General features: G+C 48.9%; 1 protein-coding gene across 3 annotated transcripts in view; it reads left to right on the top strand.

Annotated features, from left to right (window-relative positions):
* Positions 1 to 16,448, top strand: part of KAZN (kazrin, periplakin interacting protein) — a 195,829-nt gene extending 179,381 nt beyond the window's left edge. For all 3 annotated transcript variants that reach the window (XM_085079986.1, XM_085079987.1, XM_085079985.1), the window contains 7 exons: positions 3,897 to 4,088; positions 11,939 to 12,075; positions 12,477 to 12,647; positions 12,885 to 13,074; positions 13,352 to 13,482; positions 13,764 to 13,814; positions 14,399 to 16,448. In XM_085079986.1, coding sequence (XP_084936112.1) covers positions 3,897 to 4,088; positions 11,939 to 12,075; positions 12,477 to 12,647; positions 12,885 to 13,074; positions 13,352 to 13,482; positions 13,764 to 13,814; positions 14,399 to 14,566 — 1,040 coding nt within the window. In that variant the 3' untranslated portion in view covers positions 14,567 to 16,448. The remainder of the gene's footprint in view (positions 1 to 3,896; positions 4,089 to 11,938; positions 12,076 to 12,476; positions 12,648 to 12,884; positions 13,075 to 13,351; positions 13,483 to 13,763; positions 13,815 to 14,398) is intronic.
* The last annotated feature ends 539 nt before the right edge of the window (positions 16,449 to 16,987 follow it).

Raw genomic sequence — 16,987 nt, 5'->3', positions numbered from 1 at the left:
TACAGCAGTCGTGTCAGCTGAGTTACATGGAAAAAAAAGGCTTTTAAATGGATGTCTTTAAAGTGATGCCTGTTCCAAGGCCAGTAAAAGGCTTTGCTGCTGCATGGAGGGTTGGTCTGCTGCCCAGAGGAGTCCAAGATGGGATTTGCAGGAGCAGGAGTGGAAACTTCAGCCCCAAATGCTGTCTGGAGATGTTCACCACAATTAAAAAAACCAAAAAATCTCATTTGCTTGTCTATTAACACCAATCAGTGGTTGAAGCATAAAGGATGCAGAATCCAGCAGTGTCATGGAAGTTTAATGCTATCAACTAAAATATAATTAACAGCCAATTATTTCAGTGGGAATGGTAGTTTTCATCAATTAGTCTGGGAAATGTTTAAATTGCATTAATTTCATCGCTGCCCATGTGCAGCAGATTTGGAAGGGGTTGGAATGAGTTACATGGCTTGTCCATGCATGGCAATACCTCCTTCTCCCCTGGGAGTTACACCCAAAAAAAAGGTTAAAAAGGGGAGAGAAAATTAAAAAAGGACCAAAAGAAAATGTTGGAAGCTTTTTGCATTGAGGTTGTTGCATTTGGGAGGCAATTCCTAATGGTTTATTTAACTTTACACCCTAATATAGTAATACTTGCAAGGGTGAACTGCAGAAAAAAGCCTTTAAAAATATTCTGTTCTCCTGATTGTGTTTTTGCATCTTTTTGGGGGTGTGTGGAGTCCCTTGTGAGTGACACTGAGCCCTGCTCCTTTGCAGCTTCAAACAGAGGCACAGCTCCATCCAGCTCACAGGAATTGCATGGAAATCCTCACTCAGCCATCTGGATGTGGAAGTAATAGAGGCTGAAATGAGGTTCCTGAATAATTGACCCCATTTTCCCAGCTATTGGAACTTTCCTGTAACAATCACTAAGAGCTGCCTGCAAGCGGCGCGTTTCGGGTCGTTTATTTAGGTGCTTAAACTTGGCAGAGCAACGGGGGGTTTTCTCCCCCCCCTGTTTTCAAATGAAGCTAAAATTTCCCTTTCAAGCTGAGTCTCTTAATGTGAATTATGCAAATAACATGGGGTTTCTCCATGGGACCTTCGTGAGCAGGAGGAGCTGGAAAGGTGGGATGGAAGCTTGGAGGAGAGTGATGGAGAGCAGATGCTCTGTGCTAGGGGTGAAAGAGCTCTGGGGGGGAAATCAGTGTGATTTTAGTGGGCAAAATAGCAGAGGAAGCATTGGAGTGATGGAAATCCTGGACATGAGTGTCATTACAGGTGTGTGCCCAGAGAAGCTGTGCTGCCCCTGGATCCCTGGAAGTGTCCAAGGCCAGGTTGGACAGGGTTTGGAGCAGCCTGGGACAGTGGAAGGTGTCCCTGCCCATGGCAGGGGGTGGAATAGGATGAGCTTTAAGCTCCTTTCCAGCCCAAACCAGTTTGTGATTCCATGACATTGGCAGGAGGCCTGGGAGGGAGTTGGAAAGAGGGATTTTCCTATCAAACCTTGGCTGCACGGATTGTGCTTTCCAATTTCATATATATAGATATATATATATATTTTCAAACCGGATTTGGCTTTGCCATATATATAATAATATATATGTAGCAAATATAACTATATATTGCAAAGCATAATCCTTCTTTCCACAGATATATATATGTCTGCCTCAAATTATACGTCTAAAAAAGCAAGAATTTTGGATTTATGGCTGATCAATAATTCAGATTCTCCGTAAGCTTTGGCTTGCAGCCGGCAGCGTGGGGAGCATGGTGCTGCATGCTCCTCTCCAGATTACATCTGTAGCTTCTCACAGATCTTGGATTTTAATCCTTCAGCAGTTCCTGCCTGGATCAGGAGCTGAGTACTAAGTGGGGATGAAATTCCCTTGTTGCCTGTTTTGGAGGAGAGATGCTTCTGAGTTTTTTCAGTGTTTCTAACTGGGAGCAAAGGGGATCAGTGCATTTTTGGGGAGCTGCACTGGGTGTTACAGCATTACTCCCCATTACAGCACCTTGAGCCATGTTCAAGGAACCCTCTGGAATTCTTTGCTGCAGAATTCCCCCCTGGGCTGCCTGTCCTTGGTCTTGTTTCCCCTCTTCCCTTCCCAGATCAATTCCTGCTGCATGGGGATTTTCTCGTTTCCCACCAAACTGCTGCAATTTGCAGGAATCCATCACGATCGCTCATCCTTGTGCAAGCTGCCCTGCCTCCATCCTCATCTGCTGGTTAATTTTTTTTCCCAGGAACAACCCTGGGTGAAGTGGCATGTGAGGAAAGGTGAAAATTATTTATCAGTGGGGAAAAAAATGAGCAATTTGTTGCAGCCAGGGGTATTTTGTGGGGCTGCAGGGGGTTTTTTTGTGGCTGGGGAACGCGCTGGGTGGGTTTTACACTCTAAATATTCCACATATGTGAGCCCCTCACGTCCTCTCTGGGTTCCCAGAGGCTGGAGGGGACACACTGCATTTCTCCCATCCCTGGGGAAGATATTGTTGGCCTTGGCTGCCTCCACTTCTTGCTTTTTTGCACGGATTTCAAGAAAACCCTTCAGGCTGCACCAAACCCCCCGGCCCAGAGCTCGACTGTTCCTCATTAGTGACTTTATTGCTAAATAATTTACAGAGCAGGGCCTTGCCAGTTTTCATTCGGGAAGCATTTCAAGTATGTGAAGCAGATTTTATGCCTTCCTGGCGCAGCTGCTGGGGGAGCTGCCTGTCCCTGTCCTGCCGCCGGCGTCACCTCCCGGCCTCGCTGCCGGAAAGGGAACTGCCCAGGCACGTGCAGAGGGACCGAGGAAGAATTAGGGGAAAAATCCTTGTGTTCCATGTCCAGTTGGTGTCCCCCAGGCTGGCTGCTGCAGGGGGAAAGGACACAGCCACAGTGGTTTGGAGAGGAGGTTTGATTTTGTTTCATTTTTGGGTTTGAGTGCTGTTTCATTTTTCTGGTGACTGTGACATGTGAGCTGATGGGGTTGTTTTTTCTCCCCGTGATGCCAACCCTAAAGGATGTGGATGTGTCATACCTGGAAGGTTCAAGTCCAGGTTGGACTTGGAGCAGCCTGGTCCAGTGGAAGGTGTCCCTGCCCATGGCAGGGTGTGGGACTGGCTCGTCTTTAAGGTCCCTTCCAATCCAAACCATTCCATGATTCTGTGAAATCAAAAAGCCAATTTGGGATGCAAAAGGGTTTTTCTCCACCTGTTCTTAAAGGGGAGGGAAAACAAACTCAAACTCAGGTGGAGGATTGCAGCGGCACATGCACAGCCCCAAAGTGTTTTACAGGGTGAGGATGATGGGTGCAATGTGGAAAAGCAGAAAAGCACTTTATTACACCAAACAGTGGGTGCAGCTGTAGGAAACGAGGTGCTGGAGCTTCCCTCTGGTGCATGGAGAGGATCCCAGCTGGGCTCTGCTCCTTCAGTGCAGCTGCTTGGAGGAGTGAGCAGTCACTGGGTGTAAATCTGCAAAAATTCAGGATTTGGGGTTGCAGATGGAAGCGTCCTCTTCCCTTTTGCAGTCTCACTGTGGTTTTGTTGAGTGTGCCCTGAGCCCGTGGGTGGCTGCAGGCAGAGCTGAGGTGTGTGGGAGCTGAGGAGATTCTCTTGGATCCTGTTAGTGAGTGGTTTGGATAGGAGGAAGAAGGAAAGTCCTTCTTTGTTTCTTCTTACTACTATTATTACATATGAACATTTATTTTTTTAATGCCAAAGCCATCACCCAGTGGAGCCTCTCCTAGCATTTTCCCATCACATCCCTCCTCCTCTAGAATGGTGCAGTTTTTGGGCTGTGCAGGGCAGTTTTGCCAGCAGGGAGGAACCCCCAGCAGCATTTCCCCGGGGTGTGAGTTCGCAGCGGGGCGCGGGGCTGTGCCGGGAGCCTCACTCACTTCCTCGCATTGTGTCTCCTCTTCCTCCAGCGCTGCTGCGGGAGGAGGTGGCCCAGCTGCAGGAGGAGGTCCACCTGCTCCGGCAAATGAAGGAAATGCTGACGAAGGACCTGGAGGAGACGCACGGCAGCAAATCCCCCGAGGTGCTCTCGGCCACCGAGCTGAAGGTGCAGCTGGCGCAGAAGGAGCAGGAGCTGGCGCGCGCCAAGGAGGCTCTGCAGGGTAAGGGATGTGCTTCCCTCTGCCGCGCCTCTCCCCAGCACCCTAAACTTCCAAAAAGTTCATTAGTGAGGAAGGAAAAAGCCATCCTTTTCACCTGGACTCTGCAGAGTGCTCATGGCAGGGGTTTGGTGTTCCTGGGACTCCCCAGCCCTCCTTCCCCGGTGTGGAGCTGGGAAGGACTGGGGGGCAGCGGTGGGCTGGGAAATGGGATGTGAGGGCTGATTGCAGCACTGCAAAGGAATTCCTCCACAGCTGTAGAGTGGAGCCAAGGCAGCAGCTGAAATGCAGCTGGAGGTAGGGGTGGGTTGGATTTGAGCCCCTCGGACTTGCAGGAGGGAAGCAGCAAGTTTCCTGGGGACTTTAACTTTCCTTTTCCTACCTGGAGTTAGCTCCAGGTGACATGCAGGGTCTCCTCCTTCCTTCACGCCTGCATTTGGGGGATTTTGTGACAGTCAGGGCTGTGCTCTCCCTCCCTTACCAGCACAGCGAGCCCCAGGACTGGGGTGTGAGGAGCAAAATACAACATTGCAGTTTTTCCACTCTCCAAGCAAGCTGACAATAAATCCAGGCAGGATAGTTTGTTAGCTGGAGCCAGGGGATGATCCTGAGCAGGGAAAGCTCTCACACGTCAAACCCTGGCAGCACCACAGCTCTAAATATCATCTCAAATCCCCAACATACCGAGTATAACTTGCACTTGTCAGCTCGTGTTTGCGGATTATGAGGAGAAGCTGTCAGAAGTTTTCAGGCTCAGAGGCTGAGCGGCACGTGGGGAGCTGTGGGGCTTCAGCCTCTCCCCCTGTTTGGGATGCTGAGATGCTCAGAGGCGCAGGGAATTGGGCTGAGTCAGTAGTTGGGATTTCAGAAAATTTTGTGTTACCGCTCTGTGATTTATAAAAACATCCCTATATATCAGCAACAGCCAAAATACTTCTGAAATCCTGTCTACCCCAAGCCACCGGCGCAGCCTCCAGCAGCAGGAAATGCTCTGGGTTTATAGAAGTGTAATTGGAGGAGAGAAACCTTAATTAGGGAATATTTGCTCTTTGGGGGTGGGGCTGGGGAAGTGCTGATAAATGCAAAATGCAGAAAGCAGAACTATTTTAATACTAATTACAAAAAAAACATATAAGAGTAAGAAGTCATCTAAGAAGCTGCAATGAGGTCCTGTGTGCTTCTGTGGAAGACAGTCCAGAGACAAAGTGAGTTTGGCTTGAAAATTGTGAGTATTTAAGGAATATAATGTTTAGGTTTTATTGGGTTTTCATTTGCCACTATTGGAGCCTCTAGGCTTGGTTTTCCAGGACTTCTCTGCAGGTGTGGCAGCTAGGAAGAGGGAATCTCCATTGGCACTTGGATGGACACATAGCAGGAAGCCTGTTTCAATTGCTGCTCCTTCGCTCTGCTGCAATCTTGAGAAGCTTTTGTGGTTTTTGGGAAAGTTGTCCGTGCTGGATCTGGGTTGGAGGCTCTGGGCAGCAGAGCAGGCTTGGCAACAGTGGCTGAGATGGATAATTTGAAAACGGGATCAGCAGCTGGAGGGAAAAAAAATCCTTTTTCCTTTCCATGAAAAATTGTCCGTAGAGAAACCTAGCCAAAAATGGAGGAATAACAGTGCCTGGTGACTGATTCTGCCAGGAGAGACAGATCTGCTGACCCTGGGGAAGTCATGGCTCTGTGGTAAGGAGCTGCAGGATAAGACAGTGCCAGGAGCACAGGGAAACTTGGCCACACCGTCCTGTAGTTTAGGGATCTGTGTCAGTCATGTCCTGCAGCCAGAGAGCATCTCCCAAGAGCAGCTCCCTCCTCACAGCCTGCATCCCTGCATCCCTGCATCCCTGCATCCTGCATCCCCAGCCCCACATCCTCACCAAAGGATGCCCCAAATCCAGCAGCATCCCTGTGCCTGCAGCATCCCTGTGTCTGCAGCAGCCCACAATCCATGTTGGGTCCTGTGGAATGTCATTAGCAGATAAATTATATGGAAATCTGTCATCAAGGCTGGCTCTGAGCCTGGAAGTGCAGCACAGCTGGTTCAGATGGATCTTGGCTCACCAGGCTGTGCTGCAGGGGGAAGTGGAGAGGGTTTGCTGGTCAGGTTTGCTTTTGGGGGCTCCAGCAGTTTTTAAGGCCTTTGTTTTGCCCAGCCACACAGGGTTTGGTTTGTGATGGTCTTGGTGCAGGGTGGGTTCATTGTCCCTCTTTGAAGGTGCATTTCCAGCCATTCCCAACAGCATTTGGCACAGGGATAAAGCTGATAAGGCTGTGCTGTATCTTCCCTGTGCTGTGCCAACAAGTCCTTGCTGTGGAGGGAAGGAGCAAGGATCTGACCCAGCACAGGATGCTCTGCTAGAGCAACTTGACCAGTTTCTTTATCTCTGGCAGCATGTGCTTTGTGCATGTTTATTCCACTTTTTCCTGGGCTAATTCCATCTCTTGCACTTTTTTTTAATCAATTAACATCCAATGAAAATCCCATGGTGCTACATCCTATCACCCTCTCCACCTTTGCCACAGCTGGGACTCTGGGTTGTGATTTAATGCAGTTATTATTTCCCCAGCCCTGGCTGGAAAGGTATGGATGTGGCCTGGATTTCTGCTGTGGAAATGCCCCGTGGGAGAAGTTGCAGACAGCTTTATTACTGCTGGTCCTGCTGTGGGCAGGGACTGTGCCCAAGTGCCTGGGGGACTCCAGGAACCTCTTGGCCAGGTGACATCCATGGTCTAATGGCAGAAACCCCATTTCTGGGAAGGTTTATCCAATATGCTGGAGCTCGCCTGCAGGATTATCACGCGGAGAGCAAACCTGGTTTCTGTTTCCTTTTTGAGTGCCAGGGTGGAAACCTCAGGCTGCCTTTCCCTGCTGCTTGGAAAGGCATGAACCGACTTCATGTCTGCTCCACAAATGGGCTGTAGCTTGGTTTTCTCCCTCCTTCACCTTCAGCTCAAAGCTGTGACCACCTGGAAATAGTATTTGAGCTGAGAAAAGCTGAGAAAAGCCTCCTGTAGAGATCCACAGCACCCTCAGCTTGCTGCAGTGAGGAGTTGGGTAGCAAAGGAATGGATGGATGGGTGTCCCATGGATGGATGTCCCAGAAGGATGAGTGTCCTGCCAGATGGGTGTCCCAGTCATGGACCCAGCCAGGGAAGCTGTCTCTATTCTGGATCTCAACAGAAAACCTGCTGTTCTCCTTTAAGACCCACCTTAACTGTTCAGAAGTCAGTGCCCACTGTGCTGACTCCTGGCTCAGGTTTGGAAAGCCCTTGGCTCTTACCAGGTGAATTTCCCCCAAGGAGAATTGCCTCACCTAACTTTTTCCTGAAATTTGACATTGGGCTCTGATTTCCTGCCTGCTCCATACCTCCACCCACCCAGGGGACAGTGCTGGCTCTGCCTGACACCACAAAATGTTGACATTTTCAACGTCAAGATCTTCCTGATGGTGATGGCTGTGCCTGGGGAGCACATGTGCCTCTTTATTTGCAAAGCAGGAGCAGCACTGTGATCCTGATTTTATGGGTTAGTCATGGTGACAATATTGGATTTCATGGTTGGGGGCAAGAGACAGGAGAAATTAAGTAAATGTTAATGGGACAGGATGGGTTTGCTCATTCCTGTTGCACAGGGCATCGCTGGGGCTCCAGCAGTGAAAATAAGTGTGTGATTCAGTAAGGGATAAAGTCAGCTCTGATTCTGTTCCTGGCATGAAAATTCACATTGTACAGGGTGGGAGAAGGACTTGGAAGTGGATGGGAATCCTGGGAAGCTGTTCTTTGGAGTTCAGGGGTGGGCTGCATCTTCTGCCAGTGCCCTGGTGTGAGTTTGGGCTCTGCTGCCTCATCCCAGGAATGTGAAACTGAGCAGAGATGCTGCTTCTGTGGTTCAGACACTTGTTTTTCGTTTAATATCACATTATCAAGGTAGTCAAACTAATTATTACTCATCCATCCTCCAAGGAAACCTCAGCTGGATGGTGTGGCCACCACCTCATAGGGGCAGGGGCTGGACTTTGATGATCCTTGTGTGTCACTTCCAAGTCAGGATGTTCTATAATTGATACCCCCTTAATCTGATGCTATTAATTTGAAAGGAGGAAGGCAGCCTCCTATTTAGAGCCTCCTCTTTAGAGCAGCCCCTATTCTGCAGGGAGATGCCTGGTTTTAGGATGCAGGAGTTAATTCCCAGCTGGAAGCTGCTGTTGGATGGTGAGATCAGACTGGGGCCACAGGGTGGTGACAGTGGTGGCATCACTGGGTGCTTCCAGCCCTGCTGCTGTCCCAGACAAGGCTGTGCCTCTCCAGTGGAGTGATTGGATTTTGGCTCCTGGCACAGAGCTGGGAACAACAGACACCAGGGGGGTGGATTTGGAATTGTTTTGGCTGCAGGAGGAGCCCAGCATGGAGCAGGTCCTGTTACATGTCTGTGTCCATCATTCTTCTCCCAAAGGACTGAGGCAGGGATCGAGTGGCAGGAGGTGGAAGCTCAAATAACAGGAGCACAGGGTGACCTGGTGCAGGTGGGGATGGATGGATGGTGAGAGCTGGGGGTTCACCCAGCTCATCCCAGCCCATCTCCCCCATCTCTGCTGCAGGTTGATGCTGAGTTGCTGAGTCCAAGAGGGGCTGCTGGGTCTCCCCTCTCCTTCTGCCATGGCTTGGCAGGGAGGAGAAAATTAATAATGCAAGGAAGAGAAGTACTTTCCACTCACGGTCTGGGTTTAGGATTTCTTGCTTCATGTCTTGGGTTTATGGGGAGGTTAGAGGTTTGGCCAGAGCCCACCGTGCTGATGGGCTGGGGGAGAGTTTATTTGGATGCTTGTGGGGGTTTGGGATACAGAAACCTGGCCCTGGATTATGAGATTAAAGAAAAAAGCCGTTTCACCTCCTCAGGATGGCCCCAAAAGCCAGGGAAAATCTGCTTTATTCCTCCTTGGCTGGCCATGGATTGCAAAGGCTCGTTTTCCCCAACCAAGTAATTAGCTGGGCTTGTTTGCTAAGGACAAATTAAGCTGCTGCAGCAAGTGGGGCTCAGTCCAGGAGCTGCTGGCAACCCTCACAGCGCACTTCTGTCTCACTTTTTATTTTTCTCCTGCCTTTTTCAATTAATTTCCTATTAATTTGGTTTTGGAATGAAGTTCTCAAATGACTGATAAATCTTCTTTAAGCTTAGGAGCTAATCGGTCTTGGAGGAAGGAGAGTAATAGAGGGGAGGAAAAAAAAAGTGTGTTAATTTCAGCAAATCTCTCAAATATGAAATGAAACAAATGGTAAATTGTCCTGTTGGGTTAATAGGAAAAAATCTGCTCTTGCAATACCCAAACTTCATAATCTGATACATTGTACACTGTACTGATACATTGGCATAAATATTGGTAAATATTAATATATCAATATATATTCAACCTTGGGAGATAGTTGCCCTTCTTCTAATAGTACTTCAGAGCATTTTAGTTTTTTTTATTGGTGAGTGATTAAGTGTTTTCTGTAAATCTTTAAGGGCCATGAACACTGCCACTAATTAAAGGAGTTTATATGCTATAGGGGACTCACTATTTAATTAAATTCATTAGGAGTCTTTTGTTGCCTCCAGCATCACAGATTGGCAAATGTGACTTAAACTTCCTTAAGAGCCTCCCAGAGTATCCTTGAGGAAATTAAATTTTACATACATAGGTATATATGGGTCTGTGGGGTCTGGTCTTACCCTGGTATGGCTCGGTCAACTGAGCATTAATTTTTCTTTTTTAGCAAGTTTTTAGTTCGTGTGAAGGAACTGGGTAGGGGAAGGTGGTGGTGAAATACCCACAGGCAGCTGGAAAGGGCTTTTTCAAAGACATGGATGTGGTTGTGATTGTTTTTAGAGGGTTTCTGTAGTAACTTCCTAAGATGGGAATAAAGTAAGGAAGTGCTGATGTCGGAAGGGGCTGAGCTCTCCCAGGAGGAGTTGTGTTCATTGAAGTGGGCAAGGAAGACTCCCAAGAGCTCCCTGTCACAGGACAATGTCAATTTTTGCAGCATTTCCTACCTTATTTTCTGTTTTTCTGTGTTCTGATTTATCTCCAGTGCTTAATGGTAGAGTAGTTGGTCTAGAGAGTTTCATCTTTTGGATTTTAACAGACAAAAATCTCTGTAGTCCCAAACATCTCCCTCTTCTTCCACTATTCAGTCTGATTTCTTTCTCCCATCTTTTTCTGCTCTCCCCTGCAATCTCCCTCCTTTTCTTACAGCTCCATTCCAAGCACTTGCTTTATTGTTCATCTTCCCAGCACACAGAGTAAAAAATTGTAAGAGAAATAGAGTAAAACCTGTGCACAGAAGGAAGTTCCTCCTACCTGAGTAAACCTCTCCTGGAGGAGGTGGTTGTGACAGGCTGGGTGGGATGTGGGAGCTGCACAGAGCTGGATGAGATGAGGCTGCTCTGATTTTGGGGGCTTTTCCAGCATGTGTGAAGAGCTGGGTGATCCCTGCTATCAGGTTATTCTGCCTGAGGGCTCCTGGGGGCTTCACTGTGCATTTCATAATGATGTTTTTGCTGCTTCCAAAGGTGGAAATGCCTTTTGAGGGTCCCAGCTGGGGGAGGGTGGGAGCAGAGTTAAGGGAGAAGGCAAAGACTCAAAACCAAAAGTGCACAAAGGAAATTAATTCCCCTTTCAGAGTGCCACAGTCATGTTTGCTAGTATTTCTTACACTCTCTTTATCCCCTACATGTTGAGAGGAGCCCAAAAGCACCTCACAGTGTAGTGTAAACCCCCAGGTGAGGTGACTCATTACAGGGGTAGGAAAACACCTGAAACACCCACTGTGATTTCTGTAATCTGCTGGGAAAAGGTTGGATGTGTGCATGGAGAACAGGTCCCACTAGTGGTGCTGCATCACCCTCTGGCAGCTTTTGTGGTACACACAACCCCTGGAGGCTTTGGGGTTGGTGTTTTTTTCTGGAGAGTTTTGGGGCATTTAGGATTTTTTTTACAATACAAACAACAACTTGCAAGGCTCAGTGATTCAATAGGATGAGTTGGAGGGGCAGAGGGTGTTTGATAGCACACTGCTCCCTCAGGAGCAGCACTTGCTCAGGGTGGAAAAGCATGTATAATGAAAGAATGTATAATGAAATATTTGTGATCTGTGGGCATTATTTTGGTGGGTTGGGGTGTGTCTGGAGCAGGGAGCCACAGGGCATTTCTGCAGCACTGCCAAGGACCAGATTCAAGGCTGGGTTGAGCATTAATGTACAGAAATTACTGAAACTCCTCATCCAATGTGAGATTTCTGTAATTCTCCCTGTATTACCAGCCTTCTATAGCTGTCCTGGGGTCAGTGGTCAACAAGCATCCCTTGCTGGTGTAGTGAGGAGGGAAAACATGAAGGTTTTGGGTTCCTCTCAGGGCTGTTAAACACCCATCACATCCCATGGTGCCTCTGCTCCATCCCCTCATCCCGACACAGCATCACTGAGCTGGAAGGGGACACTTGGGGAGCCCTGGGCTCGTGGGAGCACTGCTGGAATCCATCCCACTGCTAAAAATAAACTGGTTGTGGTTTATTTATCCTGGCAAGGGCACAGCAGGTTTTCCTGGGCTGGGCCCCGAGGCTGAGGCAGCAGTTTTGCTCCCAAATCTCCTTTTCCAGGGTCTCAGCTACCCCTTGGAGAGCTGGCAATGATGAGGAGTCACAGTGGTGACGTGATGGGCATTTTGAGGGGTGCACTGATGGGGGTGAATTGGGCATCTTCTCCCAGCCCAGCCCCTGGGATTGTGGCACATTTTGGGTACTTTTTCCTTGCAAAATAAAAGAGATGGAGCCAAGGGGCTGCCATGCCCCCCGTGCTGGAGTTATCCTCTCCCTCACAGCCATGAAAGCCGACCGCAAGCGCTTGAAGGGGGAGAAGACAGACCTGGTGAGCCAAATGCAGCAGCTGTACGCCACGCTGGAGAGCCGGGAGGAGCAGCTCCGGGACTTCATCAGGAACTACGAACAGCACAGGAAAGTGAGTGCAGAGCCCAGCACTGAGGTGTCGTGGCACAGAAGGCTGGCAGCAGGTTGAGTGTGGAGCCTGGTTTGTAATCAGGCAAAATCCCACTAAAGACACAGCTGGGCTCTGGCTGGGGCTGGGAGGGACTGTAGCAGGTTGAGGTTAAATAGATGGTGGAGAAAATAGAGCCAGACCTGGGAATTTGATGTCATTTTAACCAGGTGCACAGAGAGCATTGCTTTTGGGGGGACTGGCTGCATTCTGGATCTTCCCAAAAAGGGATGCCATTCCTGCCAGGCTGTCATGACACCCACATGTACCACTCATGGTTGGGTGGTCTCCAGGGGGGTTCTGGCAGAGGTGTCTGTAGTAGCACATGGAATTTCCCTTTCTGATGGCCACCCCTGTCCTGGCAGGAGAGCGAGGACGCGGTGAAAGCCCTGGCCAAGGAGAAGGACCTCCTGGAGCGGGAGAAGTGGGAGCTGCGGCGGCAGGCCAAGGAGGCCACAGACCATGCCAGCGCCCTGCGCTCCCAGCTCGACCTGAAGGACAACCGCATGAAGGAGCTGGAGGCCGAGCTGGCCATGGTGAGCTGGATAATTAAATAGTACAGAGCTGAGTGTGTGCTGCTGTGCTTGCACTGCTGCAATACTGAGAGGAAAACGTTCCATCACTCAAAAGGCACAGGGAATGGCAGAGTTTGGATCTTTACCTGCCCAGGAGAGGGTGGGCTTGGGGTGCAGTGTGTTGCTTGCTGTGCTGCTCCAGGAGATGTTCATATGGTTCTCCCTCTCCATCACCACCACCTTGGTGTCCTTCCCCAGGCCAAGCAGTCCCTGGCCACGCTGACCAAGGACGTCCCCAAGCGCCATTCCTTGGCCATGCCAGGCGAGACGGTGCTGAACGGCAACCAGGAGTGGGTGATGCAGGCTGACCTCCCGCTGACCGCGGCCATCCGGCAGAGCCAGCAGACCCTCTACCACTCACACCCCCAGCACTCGGCGGACCGGCAAGGTGGGCACCCCATGGATGAGGAAATGGGCAACTTCTAGGGGAAAAACCTCTGATGGGGAGGAGAAAAGTTGGTCAAAACCAGCTTTTGGTTTGGAATGAAGTTCTCAAATGACTGATAAATCTCCTTTAAGCTTAGGAGCTAATCAGTCTTGGAGGAAGGGGAGTAATAGAGGGGAGGGAAAAAAGTGTGTTAATTTCAGCAACCCCAGAATATTTTTTTGGAAGTGCATCAGAGGCTTTGCTGGCGTTAACTCCCTGGCTTCCCCTTGCCTTGCAGCGGTCAGAGTGAGCCCCTGTCATTCCCGCCAGCCGTCCATCATCTCCGACGCCTCCGCGGCCGAGGGTGACCGGTCATCCACGCCGAGTGACATCAACTCGCCCCGGCATCGAACGCACTCGCTCTGCAACGTAAGGCCCTGCCTGGTGGATGCCCTGCTTGGGGAGAGGGGTCTGGGCATTCTGTGGGGTCTCTGCTTCCCAAAACAGCGTTGGGGTTGAAGTTTTGGGGCTTTGCTGAATTGGAACAGCAGCAAAGCTGGGGCTTTACTGACCTGGAAAGCTGCTGCCCTGGGGTTTATCCCAGCCCTGGCACGATTCAGCTGCACAACCATGCTTCTTTTTGCCCCAGAGATGGAGGGTCTTGGGCTGTATCAGGGTTGATTTAATGAATCCATCTCCTTGTGCCATAGGGGGACAGTCCTGGACCGGTACAGAAGAACTTGCACAATCCAATCGTACAGGTAGGGCACAAATCCTGCTTGTGAGACCTCTTCCTGTGCTAGAAAGTACTTGTGGGGGAAGTCAGAGCACTGATTTGGGATGAATGGAAGTCATCCTGAGCTGTAAGTCTGGGATGTGCCATATTCCCATAATTTGCCTCAAAGTCCTGGTAATCTCATAGGCATTATCGCAGTGTTGATTTTTGTAAGGCCCAGCCAAAGCAGGTTATTCTTCTGTATTTTGCCCTAAAACACTGGGATATTTTTGCAATCCAGACAGATTCTCTGACCATTCCTGGAGCTGGAATCCTGATCCACTTGAATTAAGCCAAAATCCCAGAAATGTGGAGAGGGAGCCCAGATTCACTGCAAATTCCACTACACAAGTTTCAGGAATATTACTTTGTTTTGGTCCAGGACCTTAAAATTACTTTGGACCTGGATGCAAATATTTTGTGGGATCTGGATGCAAATATTTTTTGGGACCTGGACCTGAATATTTTTTGGGACTAGGACCACGTGGTCCATCACCTTTGTTGTGAGTGAAGGGGAGAAGTGCCGAAGGAAAAGCCGGATGCCCAAACTTATCTCTTCTCTTCCCACAGTCTCTAGAAGACCTGGAAGACCAAAAACGGAAAAAGAAGAAAGAGAAGATGGGCTTTGGCTCCATCTCCAGGGTGTTTGCCCGGGGGAAGCAGCGCAAGTCCCTCGACCCTGGTCTCTTCGATGGCACAGCCCCCGACTACTACATCGAGGAGGACGCGGACTGGTGACGGCGCCGGAGCCTCTCCCGGCACTGCCAATGTACATATCCCACACCCCAAACCCCAGATCCCCCGTCCCACCTGTGGACGTGTTACCTGTTGTCTTGGGAGCGATGCAGCTGTGTCGTAACTTCAGTTTTTTCCCCCTTTTTTCCATGTTTTTTTGGGTTTTTTTCCCCATCCCGGTAACTCCTTTGTTGTCACTTCAGTTTGTCAGTTTGGGTTGGGGTTTTTTTTTTCATGTTTTGGGGTTTGTTTTTTTTATTCTTTTTTTCTCGTTCTTTTGACAAAACTTGAAACTTGAAGGACTGCTGTGTCTCTGTAAATACCAGAAATATTGTGCACTTTGTGCTTGTGACGTCTCTTGTCCGAAACCCGCTGTTTTCCGGAGCCCAGCCCACGGGATGTCCTCGCTTGGGGACGAAGGACCTGCCCAGCCGAGGGATCTTAGAGAGAAAACACACAAAAAACAACAAGAAAATCTCCTTCGCTGCGATGTCTTCCTGGCCGAGCCCCGTGGAGGCGACCCGGGCTGGTTGTAACGCCTGCCGGTCTGGAAATAAGTGTTTTAACGTTCCTTTTTAGTTGTTTTTAATTTATTTGCACAAACCCAGAGGAGCTATTCTAACTAAATTATTGCAGAAGTTTTGGGATTTTTATATTTTTCCACGTCGATTGGGATGGGGCGGGGAGGAGGAAGGGGGTGTTTGTACTGTACTGTCCTGGGAAGCTGCTGTGGGGGATTTTGGGGGTGTCAGAGCTGTGGATTCCCCACCCCACACTCCCTCAGCTGCCCCAGGAGCACTTAACGCCTTGGAAAACGCAAACCTAAACACATGCCGGGAAATCAGACGGGGGGAAGCTGATGGGAGCTTTGCCCACTGATTTTCCCTGCTTTTTGGGGGGCTCACCCTTTGCTTCAAGTAAAATTTAGGGGGATCCGGCACAAGCTGGGAGCAGGGGAAAGGTGATATCCCGAGATATCCCAAATCCCATTGCCCAGATAGGGTCGGCCACCCCGCTCTGGTTTGGGGTGTCACTGCCCTCGGGGTTGGGGAAATCGGTACGAGAATCCCCACTGGGGAGGTTTTTCTGGCTCTGGGGTGATTTGGAAGCACAGGTGGAGCTTGTTTTTTCCAAATCCCTCGGAAATGCCCCCAAACCGCTTCCCCTCTCCACTAACAGTGCCGCGCTCTGCTTATGCCAAGATAAGTACCTTATGCTTTAATGCTTACAATATAATTTTAAGCTCTTAAAAAAAAAATGTATTAAGATTTATTTAATGAACTATAATAGTGTATTATTTTTTCTTAATTCCGATACGCGCGCCCTGGTTGAAAAAAGAGAGAAAAAGGGTATTTTGTCTTAAATCGCTGAACTGAACCAATGCCCTTGCGCTGTGTATTCCATTCCAAGGGATGATGCAGAGAGGCCACCGAGGGGGTGACAAAGGGACCAAGCCCCCCAGGCCCTCCTGGGGTGGCAGGGCAGGCTTTGCCCTGTGGCATCTTTTCTCTGCAGAGAAGCATTTTTATACATTTTGTTGGATTTGGGGTTTTGTTGTATTTTGGTTTGATTTTTTTTTGGTTTTTTTTTTTTTTTTGGTTCTCCTTGCATTTTTATAATTTAAACTCTAAACCACCAGAACAGATGAGCGATCTCCTTGTTATCGAGTAGTTTCCTTTGCATTTCAGCTTTTTTGTAAATTAGGAAATAATTCTAAAAAATTACTAAGAGGATGATTTATTTAAAAGAGAACTTCGCTAAATAGCATATGAATTATGGGTAACATTAGATTTAACTTTTCCCTCCGTGAGTGGGGGAGAATCCTTGAAGGCATGGATGCAAATATAAAATTATAAAAGATCTAAATAAAGCTTATTTTAAAGTATGGATGAACTCCATGTGGTTTAATTGCTTGGCAGATGGAGAGACTGGACTGATGTTGGCATCTCTGGGCTGCAGGACACCCTGAGTGCCACGTGAATTTGGGGAGCTCTGGGATGAGGGGATGCAGGAGAAGGCTGGGAGCATCTGCATCCATATAAAATGGGCATTTCAAGGGTTTAAGGTAAGTAAGGATTTGGGGTGAGCAGCCAGATGTCCCCCTCGAATATGGAAAATATAATAAGGACCACAAACAGCAGGAGGGATGGAGAAATCAGAAAGTGTTGTGCTCCAGCTTTTATTAATGGAAAAATTATTGTTATCAATTTACAGGTTGATAAATTATTATTGTTACTATTATTTAGATGGCATTGGTCACCTGTAGGGCTGTGCCAGCACTTCTAGTGGGATGATGATGGTGTTTTGGGGTCAATGGCTGTGTTTGCAGGCTGGAGCAAAACCTGCAGTGAGTTTCAAGCCCATGAGGCTGCAGGAGTTTCATCCCTGTTGTATCCTTGCTGCATCCTTCTTGCCTCAGCTTCA

Source organism: Lichenostomus cassidix, chromosome 21 (genome assembly GCF_008360975.1).
Source record: "Lichenostomus cassidix isolate B80296 chromosome 21, HeHo_3.0, whole genome shotgun sequence".
Lineage (NCBI taxonomy): Eukaryota > Metazoa > Chordata > Aves > Passeriformes > Meliphagidae > Lichenostomus > Lichenostomus cassidix.
Note: the sequence above shows the minus strand (reverse complement) of the source record. Positions and strands in the feature narration are given on the sequence as shown.